Source organism: Priapulus caudatus, unplaced genomic scaffold (assembly GCF_000485595.1).
Source record: "Priapulus caudatus unplaced genomic scaffold, Priapulus_caudatus-5.0.1 Scaffold760, whole genome shotgun sequence".
Classification (NCBI taxonomy): Eukaryota; Metazoa; Priapulida; class Priapulimorpha; order Priapulimorphida; family Priapulidae; genus Priapulus; species Priapulus caudatus.
The window spans coordinates 266,501-281,500 of record NW_014577821.1 but is presented as its reverse complement, the minus strand read 5'-3'; the positions used below and the strand labels follow the sequence as shown (position 1 = coordinate 281,500).

General features: G+C 42.8%; 1 protein-coding gene across 1 annotated transcript in view; it reads right to left on the bottom strand.

The window, feature by feature from the left end:
• LOC106813367 (regulator of G-protein signaling 7-like) overlaps window positions 1-12,001 on the bottom strand; it is a 15,834-nt gene extending 3,833 nt beyond the window's left edge. Inside the window, exons 1-3 of the mRNA XM_014817498.1 lie at window positions 11,903-12,001; window positions 11,227-11,288; window positions 9,884-9,997 (exon numbers count right to left, since the gene is read on the bottom strand). Coding sequence (XP_014672984.1) covers window positions 9,884-9,997; window positions 11,227-11,288; window positions 11,903-12,001 — 275 coding nt within the window. The remainder of the gene's footprint in view (window positions 1-9,883; window positions 9,998-11,226; window positions 11,289-11,902) is intronic.
• Between the last annotated feature and the right edge of the window lie 2,999 nt (window positions 12,002-15,000).

Below are 15,000 nucleotides of genomic sequence, written 5' to 3'. Positions count from 1 at the left end.
CATATTTGTTTTATTCACTTCTGGTAAAATTATGGTAAATATACAGAAATTATACACACTACAAAATTTTTGATGCTCTTGTTTTTTTAAATAATTCCGCGTAAACGCTGCTCAAATGCTGTTCTACAACACACAATCTACCCGCACGTACGACCCTCTGCACAAACCTGCGAAAAATGGCGTTTGAGAGTTTGTGAATTTGTGTTGACTTGCGCGTGTTTACGAGCTCGTGCGCACCGGCACGCGAGTGTTATCCAAGAGTGTTTGAACAGCGGTAACGTGGAGTTATCGAGCGATATAGAGTACATAACCATTAAACCCCTGCGTAGTAAATATAACTCGTGATTACTTACTATTATTTTTATTATCGGTATGGCGCGAGTTCCTATGTACACACGCACACGCACGCGCACGCACACGCACACGCACACGCACACGCACACGCACACGCACACGCACAGACGCGCGTGCGTGCGGACGCACGCACATACACATGCACGCACGCGCACGGGCACGCACGCACGCACGCCCGCACGCACGCACACACGCACACATGCACATGCAAACACTCACCAACAACGCACGCACACACACCACGCACGCACGCACACACACACACACCACACACACACACACGCATACCGACTACTTACACACACGCACCACGCACACACGCACGCACGCACGCTACGCACGCACGCACGACACCGCACGCACACGCACGCACGCACACACACACACACACACGCAACATACACACGCACGCACCTCCACGCACACGCACGCACACCACACACGACACATATCCGCACACGCGCACACGCCACACGCACACGCACACGCACACGCACGCACGCACGCAGCACGCGCCCGCGACGCCACACACCATCCAACACACACACACAGCCACCCTACCGCAGGATTAGGCTCAGGCATAACTTGATTGCGCGTGTATGGGCAATGCCAACTCGGCAGTTTTGGGTTGTTGCGAGTTGACACGTGAGAGCGCCTGATTCGTCATTAAGCACTGTATGTATGGTATAGACGATTGGTTTAGCGCGGTCAAGCTGACCGCCTTGCCCTCTCTGGCAAGGTACGACCCTGGTAAGGTTTAGTGTCACAGGTCAGCCGTAATATGTATAATACTTAGCACATTTTTGTCACAGTTCCCAGTACTCTGGTGCGTATCCACTGCATCAGGGGTTAAGTGGGATCAGCAGTACACAAGAAGGGAGTCATATTCCGGCGTATTGCTCAAAGTAGTTGCATATATCTACTAATCAAGAAGTAAGATATAGTCGTCATACACTAGCGTTAGTACTCTCTGCATTTTTATGTTCAAATGAAAGACATGAATGTGGGGAAAATGCACGGCATGGCAGAACGGAGTTACGCGAGCAAAATGTTAAGCATTTCTAAACTGCAGATGTAAATGTTCATTAAAGTTTTCACTCTGCATTAAGCTTACAGATATTAGATCATATTTATTTAAGCGGCATTCTATATAAGCGTTATTTTCCTAAAGCAGCTGGATAACCGCAATTAATAAAGATAATGCATAACCGGCCTGTGCTCGTATAAATTATTGCAGAATTATGGAGAACAGCAACATTCCGGGAAGTGAAATTGTTTGGAAACAATCGATTATAATCATTTTGCAAAGTTAATTATTTGACAATTATAAATTAATTTGCAATTAACTTAAAACATGGCACATCGCCATGTATGTATGTTTCAGCAGGTATTGTCTTGTAGGATGTTATATGAGTACGCTAACAGAACGAATTAGCGATTAGCGAGACATTCATGTATTTGATATCCCCCCATTGTAGATGGCAGCCCAATACTCCGTGAATTTTACAACTTGATTAACAATTCAACGCATACATAATGATTTAGTCACGCGCATTGCTAAAAGAGTAAAAATCAATTCGAATGATGAACTGCAATTATCACACGCGCGAATTCATGTGAGCCAAAATAACGAGCAGAGCGTTAATGCCAAATCAAGCATGGAATTAGGAAATCCAGACTGATTACACACCTACCGCTAATTACGCTGCAAATGAACAGCTGGAGAACGCGCCGTCCGTGCACCCACGATGAGCATAGAAATATTGCAAAACCGCTTTCCGCTGAGACGATTTGCACAACTGATATGCGATTGTTTCGCACCTAGTCCCACGTTTTCCCCGACGCGCGCGGAAGTTGTTAACTAATTCAGGAGTGTCAAAATATAGACATATCTAATCATTAGGTTCTATATTATGTACTCCGGGGTGTTATCACTCGACTTACAGAGAGAGACATATTAATTTGATATTCTCATTGTCGAACGCAAAGTATATACGCGGCGGCTGAGTTAGGAAGTAAAACTGAACGTTTCCCGGGAACACGCTGGGCACATTGCTCCGTCAATTTTTATCAATGCTAATTCATACATGTCTATGTATATACTAATAATACGTAAATATCGCTAACATAAACACATATACATATGCGACTAATGCAGGTGTATCATTATGATTAGCTCTTGATCGTATTCTATTCATTTCCAATTCGACGTACAGCCTATAGTCTTGCACTACCCGTCTGCGGCGTCTTCATATCTTTATTACTCCTTATCTTAGCTGAGCGGGTAAGACGTCATCGATCGATGAATATTACCATTCGAGCAAAAACTCTCCTCGACTCTGGTCTATTCAGCAACGGATGTCTAGCTTTGGACTAACTATTCCGCGGCACCGCACAGCGTGCTCATTCATGCCAGCATCGTGAGTGTTTGGCACTGCTTTGCGCAGCGGTTGTAGTCTGAATAAAACTAGGTATGTTGATGTATGTACTAATGTATTTGAACGCGGCTACTAGCCGCTGAGGAAGACATCGCACGTAGAAGCCGCTGGTATCCGTTTTGGGCCACAAGCCAGTTGAGATCCTCGACCACGGGTACAGGTCAGACCGCTACCGTACACGCGCTCTCGATGCCCTCCTTAACAGGTGTGTATTACAATTTCTACAGGGGCATGTACAACATTCTACTCGTCATGTAACAATTTACACACAGAGAGTGTTTCTAGCTCGTATATTCCACACCTGAAAGCACACGATGTGGATGATCACAGTTATTCCACAAGGTTGTGCGTACTGTTTTCCACACGTCGTTGTACGAATGCTTACAAATATTCACACACGGGGGTGCATACAATAATTCAACAGGCTATGTAAATGTTAGTATCTATCTTGTGGGTGGGGTAGTATCTACACGGTATAATTACGGTATTACACAGGTGTTGTGTCACCATCACACGCGCGGTGTGGTATAGCCAGCAGCTATGCTATCCATTTACCCTAATAGATGTGCTCTTCATCTTATGATCACATCATTTACACTGTTTCTGCAACGCCTCGAACGCGGAATTCCTTGTCGGATTTAGGATGCTAGACCTACTCTGCTCCGAGGGGGTACTGCTCAGTTGAAACTGAAAGACTCACAACACCTCTAATCTACATAGTTTTCGCGTCTTTCTGCTCCCCTGCGCATGTCAACGTATACACGCCCTGCAGGCGTGCGGGTTTCTGATTTTTCCATCAACACCGCGTGCTAAGGCAGCGATTAGTTAAGCCGGCGTGTTATATATCGATAGACAGTATATAATATTGAGTGGTTTGAGGAGATCCCCGCTGGCTCGCAACGGCCGTTACTGTGATTCTTTCCAGCGGACGCCGGTAACTCGGCGGTTGTACGATACCTGTCTTCATTTGCATATGTCTATCTCCTTTATTTTTTGATGCGCACCGCGGGCAAAACTCTGTCAATAAACTTCATGCCGGGTTAACCCCTAGAAATAATACAGAAATTAACACTAGTAAACATATCCATACATTAATATCTACTAGGCCTAATTATTATAGATTAACCACACACATATATATATATAGAGAGAGATTATATATAATTTATATATTATAAGCAATATTATATATAAATATATATATTATATAAATTGTATATATAATATTATATTTAATTATATATGTGCTTATAATAAGGTCTAAATAGCTATGATTATTATCATGGTGTTTAAACGCATCGTACGTATAAGGCACACGACGACAATCACACCAACCTCTATTGGCCTGCCATTCTATTACAGAACATTCATAGTGCAACTAGTAGAGAAAAATACACAAGAAATCTTATGTTGCTATGGCAGAACGTGATGCAACGGCTGGCTGCCCGGAAATTAATTAAGAAATACGCAGATTCGTCATTGTCACGCGGCTTCTGTGTTTTGTAGTGAGCATGATCACAGATTTCTACCTAGAAATTGCCCCCTAATACGTCACGCCAACTCAATGAACTCATGAACGTCATTTCTAATTTTCTTTTTGAAAATTAATGAAGATATTTAATCATATTATGCTGCGGACGGCAAAACATTAAGAGTACACTTGATTAGATACTTCACATGAACGCTCACTCAAAATTGTATCCAGGGATAACTTGCAGCCCAGCTGATGGAAATCAAACAGTCTATCCCTAGCACACCCACTTTAACTTTCATTGCCTTCAGTGCTCGTTCTAATACGAATGCATTGCGTTTTCTTAATTCCATGATCCACAATGCCGTCTCAATATTAGCTTGCCACGTAGCGCCACGCCACGGATCTTCAATTATTAATGTAAAACCACACAAAAAACTAAACACTAAAAAATCTTTAAAAAACATTAACAAAAACTTAAAAAAACTAATATCCGTTCAGCGTCGCCTGCGGGACTCATTATTTAAACTGCGATCTGAAAACTATGAACTTTCACTATTGCTATATTACACACCGTGTATAAACACCGTAACTATGCGTATATTTTCGCTTCATTTACTGCGCGACGATTTTCAACATAGAAAGAAAGCCAAAGGGTGAAAAACAAACAAACGGCGGCAGCCAGGACGGGGTAGTGTAGTAGTAGTAGTAGTAGTAGGAGTTAGTCAGTAGTACGTAGTAGTAGTAGTAGTAGTAGTAGTTAGTAAAGTAGTCGAGCAGGAGTAAAGACTAATATAGGATCTATATCTACATATCCTATATCCTATCACTGCTAATATCCTAAGATCCTATATTATCTCTACTACTGCGGTTAGTAAGATAGCTAGTCAGTAGTGTCCAGTAGTAGTAAGTAGTAGTAGTGTGTCGTCAGTAGTAGTCTTAGTAGTTAGCAGCAGGCAGCAGCAGCCAGCAGCAGCAGTCTAGTAGTAGCTAATAGTAGTGTAGTAGTGTAGTAGTCAGTAGTAGTAGTAAGCAGTCAGTAGCAGCAGTAGTGTAAGTGTAGTAGTAGTCCAGTGTCAGTTAGGAGTAGTAGTAAGTAGTAGTAGTAGTAGTAGTAGTAGTAGTTAGTGTAGTAGTAAGGTGATGTGCTAAGGACTAGCGGGGTGAGGTGAGGAAATGAGGTAGTCTTGTAATCGGGTCCTTTTGGCTTATTTGTTAAAACGTGTGCTTGCGTTATCAGGATTCCTCGTAAGGTTTTCAGTACCTGAACGGCGCTGCTTGCTCGAGCGGGAACAAAAAAGTACAAATGGAAAAACGAGCACTCTTTCATTAACTGAATTTCATACAGGTACCACTATTATGTATTACCATTAGCAGTGGCAATAATTTTTTAAAGTTTTTTATTTCGAGGATTCTAATACAGTATTTATTATGCATAAAGAGAAGGCACGTTGGGTGCTCGCAATCAGGTGAACTGGGCAACAGGTCAGGTGACGGTATAAAACTTAACGAATATAAATGCATGGCGGATGTGTGTGTGTGTGATGTGTGCAGTGGTGTGCTGTGTGTGTGTGCGTGCGGTGGGCGTGCTGTGCGCGTGGGTGCGTGGCGGTAAGTGCCCATGTGTGCTGTGTATGGTAGTGTTGATAAACTGTAAGTAGAGAGACTCGGATTTATATCCGGCTGGCCAAGATGGGGGCACGCACACCACACACACGCACGCACAACCGCCGCACATACCCCACACACACACCACATTACACACACACACCAACAACACAACACACACACACACTCACGACACGAACGCTGTAGAACGGTACACCACACACCATGCACGCACGTACGCCACTGCGCGCACGCACACACAGACACAATGTGCGTGATGCAGATGTAGATAATACTGTGCAAGTCAAGGGCGACTTGTAGGGATGATGGAGGTGGTTAGTGTAGAGTTAGAGAATATAGAGAGTGTTGGCTGAGCCACAACAATCTGACTGCTGAGAGTTGTGTGTACATTCGTGTAACGGTCACGAAGAAATAATTCGCTTGCGGTCGGGTTGAAAGCAGCAACAGCAGCAGGGTCGAGGAGTGAAGCAGGTCATGAAGACGAATAGGACGGGGTGGGAATGTGCGTTGGGAAATGAGGTGAGGAGGAGGAGGAAGAGGAGGAGAGGAGAGGAGCAGCCGCAACCAACAGCAACAACAGTTCAGCCAGCAACAGCCAACAGCAACAGCAGAAGCACAACAACAACAACAACAACAACAAACAATACTAGCGCTAACACGCCCTTTTGTTTCCATGATAATTGGTTACATGGCTTTGCCCGACATGAAGCGCACCAAAATTACAAGCAGTAACGACCTCATTATAAAATCCTCAGATCAACCTAACCCTCTATAAGTTCCCTGCCATCTGCCAAGCCAAGCGCCCTTCTACCCCCCATCGCAGCACCACGGCTCGGCATTTATTACGACTCAAGCGAAAATCCCCCCCCCATTGAGAATCAACCCCCGCTGAGTGAACGCAAAGCATCAGACGATGCGCACGCCGCCGCGCATCAGGTGTCTCACGGGGCCGCTAGGCGTGGTGTTACCGCTCTCATTATCAGGCCAGCAGTTTCGCAGCGAAAACACGCTCTGTCGACTTGTTTGCGCACTCTATATACGGAGCGATCGGTCTAGCGCAAATATTTTGTCCGCCCGCGAGAGGCGTGGAAATTGCACGGCGGGTCCCGCACGTGCCGCTGAACAACATTCCTCTCTCTCTCTCTCTCCTCTACTCTACTCTTATCTCGCGTAATTTATCGTAATTCGATTTGCAGTGATGCGCCGCGCTGTGAAGAGACGAGAGCGAGAGAGCGACGAAGAGATAGCGGAGAGGACGAGAGAGCCGCTCACGCGAGAGGAGCGGTGAGAGGACGCAGAGAGGAGAGAGAGAGAGAGGAGAAAGGGAGGCGGGAATAGACCACAGAGAGAGAGAGAGAGGAGATGAGAGAGAGACGGAGAGAGAAGCGGAGAACGGGCGGGAAGCAGGAGAGGAGAGAGAGAGAGAGAGAGAGAGATAGGCGGAGTGAGAGAGAGAGGAAGAGAAGAGAGCCGGCGCGCGTTTTCTCGATCGTCTGCCGCGGCGGGAAAACCTGCTGCAGACTTTGCCTGTGGTGCGTGCGGTGCGTGACGTCGTGCGTGTGTGTATGTGGTGTGTGCGTGTGTTGTGACTGTGTGTGTGCGCGTCGCGTGTGTTTTTCTTGCGTATCTGCGCATTTTCTCTGCGCGACGAGGCAGGGCGATGCGACGAGAGTGGGAAATGTTTTATACATATATTTTTATATATATATATATAATTATGTGCCTAATACGCGTTGGCGTTGTGTGTACTCTACTGATTCTACTAGACGCGACACCGGCGCCCTCTTATTCCTACTTCCCTTCATCTTTCTTTGTATTCTGCTTCTTATCACCTTTCATTGTCATGATTATCATTATCATCGTCGTCGTCGTAGTCGTCGTCATCTTATTCTTCTTCTTCTTTTTTTTCTTTGTCTTCTGCTTCTTCTTCTTCTCTCTCCTCCTCCTCCTCTGACAGATATACCACACGCTGGGGGTGGTACCCGCCGATACATGCGAAAACTAGCATCTACTGGAAGCATTACCCTACCAAGGCCGTTCGCAATAAGTAATAACAACAATGGGAAAAATACATTCGCAACAGCAGATTTGCTTCACTCTTCACATCGGCTCGGCTGTCCGTATACGTACCTTGGAAACCGTCGTGTTGGTGTTGATGCGGCATGTTTTCTTGATGTCCGTTTCCGTCGTGTTCACACATCCAGGCTGCAATCAGAAAACACACGCCGATACTGTTAGTAACCATGGTAACTATCCTCATAACCTCACGAATATTCGTCTTCAAAGTCCAAGAAATTGTTACCGACGACGGAAAGAAACAAATTGATCATATATAAACAAATCAACACTGCGGATCGCATTAGAAAATGCCTCAAATTAGCAATTAAAGTGATTACGTCACCACCATAAATTGTAAATTTAAAATCAATAGTAAAAATTAAAAAAATATTTCCACTTTTTCACAAAATGTAAGTGATTCTGTTCACTTTTTATTGTTAAATTGCTGCATTATACTTCCTATTTTGCTATTCCGTTCGATGTAAACATACACTCGTGACTCATACATAGCCTATAGCAAGCAATTAATGTCAGGATCATAATATCAAATCGTCCAGGTTTTTTGGATTTTTTAACTAGTTGAGAAACAATCTTATCAGGTAAGAATTTTACGATACATTTAGTCCCGTTAGTACTTATCTTTAATGTGAAAAAATGGCAACAAGAATTTTACAGATACACACCATAGAAAATTCGTGACGTAGTCAATTTAACTAAAGAGGAAGGGAGAGAATTTCAATATGGAATGACAGAAACAAAGAGGCTAAACTTAGAAGGATCAATAAGAATGAATGTTCAAGTTAGAATAAATCATTGGTGAGTGGTTTCAGCGTGTTTAGGGGCTCATATACGCTATCATATCAGAGGCTACGATGCATTAGACGCACCTGCTAAACTTAATAATGGTATAAAGATAATAATCTTAACAAAATGGTTAACTGCATAACGGCGCTGTCTACTGCGAGATCTACTACTCTCTGTATGCTCACTATAAATGTGGCCGCAAGCATATTTTGTTTTGTTTTATATCCCGAATTCTCCCCGTATATCATTCCTGCATATCTTCCCATCTTTCCTGTATGTGATCCATTCTATATCATCCCTGCATATCTTCCCATCTTTCCCTCCTCGCTATCAGCATTGGTTAATATATATCGTGGGCTATTAGGTGTATAATATAACGTACCGTAGCTAAAAAAAATACCTAGCTTTAATAATGTCCGCCACATCTACCATAAGTTCTTAGGAAGTAAGGTGATGTTTGAATATATTTTCCGAGAAAAAGGTGCGTCCAATAAGCCGCGAAATACGGCATGTCTAACGAACTGCCCAGTTAAACATAAAACACATTTACACCTTTGGCTTACGTGCAGCGAAACTTCCCAGTAAACCATTGTTGTCATTTACGCCCAACGAACCGCGTAGGTAAAAAATAAGGGTTTTTATCAATAACCTACTTCCGATAAACTTTCCAGGTAAATGAAACCCGCTGTTAGTATTAATAATCTATATAAAACGAGCTGCCTAGCTAAAAACACCGAATCGATGCTATAACATCCCAGATAAATATGAAACACGGTGGCCTCTTTTAATCTACGTATAGAACGAAATGTGCAGGTGTTTGTTATAGTATAGGTCAATGGGCTTACATTTGCTCCAGACAGGTGCAGCTGCTCTATCTATAAATGTGCGGTACGCGAGAACATACAGATAGCTTTCTTCCTCCTATTACTTATAGATGATTAGCGCCTGTATGAGGCAATGCCACTCGCAGTTTGGGTTGTTGGCAGTTGACCGTGGGCGATTCGTCATGCATAAGCACTGTAATGGTATAGACATTGGTTTAGCGGGTCAGCTGCCCCCTTGCCCTCTGCAAGGTACGACCCTGCTTAGGTTAGTGTCACAGTCAGCCGGCGTATATGTAAATACTTACACATTTTTGTCACAGTCCCAGTACTCTGTGGTATCACTGATCCAGGGGTTAAGTGGATCAGCAGTACACAAGAAGGAGTCATATTCCGCGTATTGCTCAAAGTAGTTGATATATCTACAATCAAAAGAAGTAAGATATAGTCGTCATACACTACGTTAGTACTCTCTCATTTTTCGTTTCAATGAAAACATGAATGTGGGGAAAATCACCATGCAGAACGGGTTACGCGAGCAAAAGTTTAAGCATTTCTAAACTCAGATGTAAATGTTCATTAAAAGTTTCACTCTCATTAACTTACAGATATTAGATCATTTTATTATACGGCATTCTATATAAGGTTATTTTCCTAAAGCAGCTGGATAACCGCAATTAATAAAAGATAATGCATAACCCTTGCTCGTAAAATTATTGGAATTATGGAGAACACTAACATTCCGGGAAGTGAAATTGTTCTGGAAACAAATCGATTAAATAATTTTGCAAATTAATTATTTGAATTATAATTAATTTGCAATTAATTAAACATGCACATCGCCAGTATGTATGTTTCACAGTATGTCTGTAGAGTTAATGAGCGCCAACAGACGATTAGCGATTGGCGAGACAATTATGTATTGATATCCCCCATGTAGATGGCAGCACAATACTCGTGAATTACAACTCGTGATTAACCATTCAACGTACATATGATTATCACGCGCATTGCTAAAATGAGTAACAAATCATTCCGAATTGATGACTGAATATCACAGCGCGAATTCATATAGAGCCAAAATAAGAGCAGGCGTTAATGCAAACAGCGATGATTAGGATCCAGCTGATTACACAACAGGAAACCGGCAAATTAACCAGCTGCGTCGTGCACCCACGAAGAGATAGAAATATTGCAAAATCCGCTTCCGCTGAGACGAATTTGCACAACTGATATGCGATTGTTCGCACCTAGCTCCCACGTTTTCCCCGAGCGCGCGGAAGTAGATTAACTAATATCAGGAGTGTCAAAATATAGACATATTAATCATTAGTCTATATTATGTCACTCCTGCTGATATCACATCGACTTACAGAGAGAGACATATTATTTGATATTCTCATGTCGAACGCAAGTAATATACGCGGCGGTGAGTTAGAATAAACTGAACGTTCCCTGGAACACCGCTGTCACAATTGCTCGTCATTTATATCAATAGCTAATCATACATGTACATGTATTATAATACATACGCTAACATATGCTAACATAACACATATACATATGCTACTAATGCATGTATCATTATGATTAGCTCTTGATCGTATTCATATCATTTCCATCGACTGTACAGCTATAGTCTTGCACTCACCCGTCTGCGGCTTTTGATATCTTTATACTCCTCCTATTTAGCTGAGCGGTAAGCGTCTCGATCTGAAAATACCATATCGACAAAAAATATCACGGTCTATTCAGCAACTGATGTCTAGCTTTTGACAACTATCGCGCACCGCAAAGCCGTGTCATTTGCAGCATCCGTTGAGTGTTTGACTGGCGCGCGGTTGTAAAGCTGAATAAAACTACGTTATGTGATTATGTAATAATGTATTTGAACGTATAGCGCTAGGAAAGATGGCAACGGAAGCCGCTGTGGGGCAAAGCAGAGAGGTAGCGGTCAGAGCTACCTACACGCGCTCTCGATGCTCAACAGGTGTGTATACAATATTCTACAGGCATGTACAACATTCTACCGGTATGTACAATATTACACAGGTGTTTACTGTATTCCACATGTGTGTACAGTATTCCACAGGTGTGGACTGTTTTCCACACGTCGTGTACGAATGTACAATATTCCACACGAGTGTACAATAATCAACAGGCATGTAAATTAGTATCTATCTCTACAGGTGTGTGTAGTATCCTACAGGTATATACGGTATTACACAGGTGTGTTCACCATCACACCGCGCGGTGTGTATAGCAGCATCTCATGCATCCATTTACCCCTAATAGATGTGCTCTTCATCTTATGATCAAATCTTTACCTGTTTCTGCAACGCCTCGACGGGACATTCCTTGTCGGATTCTAGGATGCTGGGACTAATCCTGCCTCCGGGTACTGCATAGTTGAACTGAAACGACATACAACACGTATATATCTACATAGTCGCGTTTCTTCTCCCCGCGCATGTTCAACGTATACACGCCCTGCAGGCGTGCGGTTTGAATTTTTCCATCAACACCGCGTGCTAAAAGGGCAGCGATTGTTAAGCCGGCGTGTATATATCGATTGACAGTATATAATATTGGTGGGTGAGGGTCCCCCCGCTGGCTGCCAACGGCCGTTACTCGTGATTCTTTCAGCGGAGGTAATCGGCGGTTTTACGATAACCTGTCTTCATTTGCATAGTCTATCTCTTTATTTTTGATGCGCGCGCGCAAAACTGTCAATAAATCATGCCGGGTTAACCCCTAGAAATATATAGAAACACTAGTAAAATAATCATACATAATATCTATAGGCCTATTATATATATTAAACACACACATATATATATATAGAGAGAGATTATATATAATTATATATATATAATATATATATATATATAATATATATATATATAATTGTATATATAATATATATATTTAATTATATATGTGTGTATAATAAGAGTCTAACTAGTATATTATTTCCATGGGTTAAACGCATCGTACGTATATGCACACGCGACAATCACACACCTCTATTGCCTGCCTTCTATTACAGAACATCATTGTGCAATATAGAGAAAAATACAAAGAAATCTTTATGTATGCATAATGGCAGAACGGATGCAAGGGCTGGCTGCCGGAAATTAAATTAACGAAATACGCAGATATCGTATTGTCAGGTGCTTCTGTGTTTTTGTAGTGACGCATGATAACAAAATTCTACCTAGAAATTGCCCCCTATACGTCACGCCAACTCAATGAACATGAACGTCAATTTTAATTTTCTTTTTGAAAATTAATGAAGATATTTAATCATATATCCTCGGGGCAAATTAGAGTCATTGCTTAGATATTCTACATGCACGCTCCTCAAAATGTATCAAGGGATAACTGCAGCACTGATGAAATCAAACATTATCCCTAGCCACCCACTTAACTTTACATTGCTTCAGTGTACGTTCTAAATACGAATGCGTTAGCGTTTTTTGATTCATGATCACAATGCCGTCGATATTGCTTGCCACTAGCGCCACCGCCACGATCTTCAATTCATTAAATGTAAACCAACAAAAAACTAAAACTAAAAAAATCTTTAAAAAAACTTTAACAAAAAACTTAAAAAAACTAAAATCCGTTCAGGTGCCTGCGGTGAATCCATTATTAATGCGATCTGAAAACATGAACTTTACTATGCATATATTAACACGTGTAATAAATACGTAAACTATGCGTATATTTCGCTTCATTACTGCCGCGACGATTTTCAACATAGAAAGCAAAGGGAAAAAAACAAACAAACGGGGCAGCAGGACGGGGTAGTAGTAGTAGTAGTAGTAGTAGTAGTAGTAGTAGTAGTAGTAGTAGAGCAGGAGTAGATAATATAGGATCCTATATCCATATCCCATAATATCCTATATGCTATATCTAAGATCCTTATATTATTCTTACCTCGGTAGAGTACGTAGTAGTAGTAGTATAGTAGTATAGTAGTAGTAGTCAGTAGTAAGTAGTAGCAGCAGCAGCAGAGCAGCAAGGCAGCCGCAGCGAGTAGTAGTAGTAATAGTAGTAGTAGTGAGTATAGTAGTAGTGTAGTAGCAGTAGTCAGTGTAATAGTAGTAGTTAGTAGTAGTAGTAGTAGTAGTAGATTAGTAGTAGTAGCATAGTAGCAGCAGTAGTAGTAGTAGTAGTAGTAGTAGTAATAGTAGTAGTATAGTAGTAGTAGTAGTAGTAGTAGTTAGTATGTAGTAGTTAAGTAGTAGTATAGTAAGGGGAGTGAAGGAACTAGCAGGGGAGGAAGGAAATGAGTAGTTGTAATGGCCTTGGGGCTTTTTGTTAAACGTGTGCTTGCGTACAGTCTCGCTAGGGTTCAGTAGCACTGACGCGGCTGCTTGCTGAGCCGAACAAAAAAGAACAAATGAAAACAGCACTCCTTTCATTAACTAATCTTACAAGTCCACTATTTGTAATTACATTAGCAGTGGCAAATAATTAGTTTTTTTCTTCGAGTTTCTAACTATAGTAATTTTTATTCAAAGAGAAGGCTACGTTAGGGGGTGGGCGCAAAAAAGGGGTTTTCGCTCGCGGAAAAATTCTGGCAACACGGCGTGAGGTAATAACACTTAACGACATTATAAAATGGCATGGCTGTGTGTGTGTGTGTGTGTGTGTGTGTGGTGTGCGTGCGCGTGGCGTGCCGGCGTGCGTGGCGTGGCGTGCGCTGGCGTGCGTGCGTGCGTGCGTGTGCATGTGTGGGTGTATGCGTGTGTGTAACTGTAAAGTGAGAACTGGATTTATATCCGGCTGGCCAGATGGGGTCACGAACGACACAACACACACGCACGACACACGCACGCACATAACACACACCACACCCACACGGCACACACACACACAACACACACACACTTGCACGACACGCACGCAAAGCATGTACGAAGCACACACACACGCCAGCACACACACACCCCGCGTACCCACACACACACACAGCACACCACACACACATCAGCGCACAGCACGCCATTGTAGCGTACACACACACATATGCACGCACGTACGCACGCGCAGCAGCGCACACACAGACACATGTGCGTGACTGCAGATGTAGATAATACTGTGCAAAGATCAGGGCATGTAGGGAGATGAGAAGGTGGTTAGTGTGAGTTAGGAATATAGAGTGTTGCTGAGCACGAAAGAAACAATGCTGCGGCTCGTGAAAGCAGCAACAGCACGCAGCGGAGGACGAAGAGGATGAAGATGAATACGGAGGTGGGGAATGTGCGGGGAAATGAGGAGGAGGAGGAGGGAGGAGGAGGAGGAGGAGGAGAGCCAGCAGCGCAACAACAACAACAAGCAACAACAACAAACAAGCAGTAGCAGCAACAGCAAGCGGCACAGCAACAGCAGAGCACAACAACACCAGCAACAACAG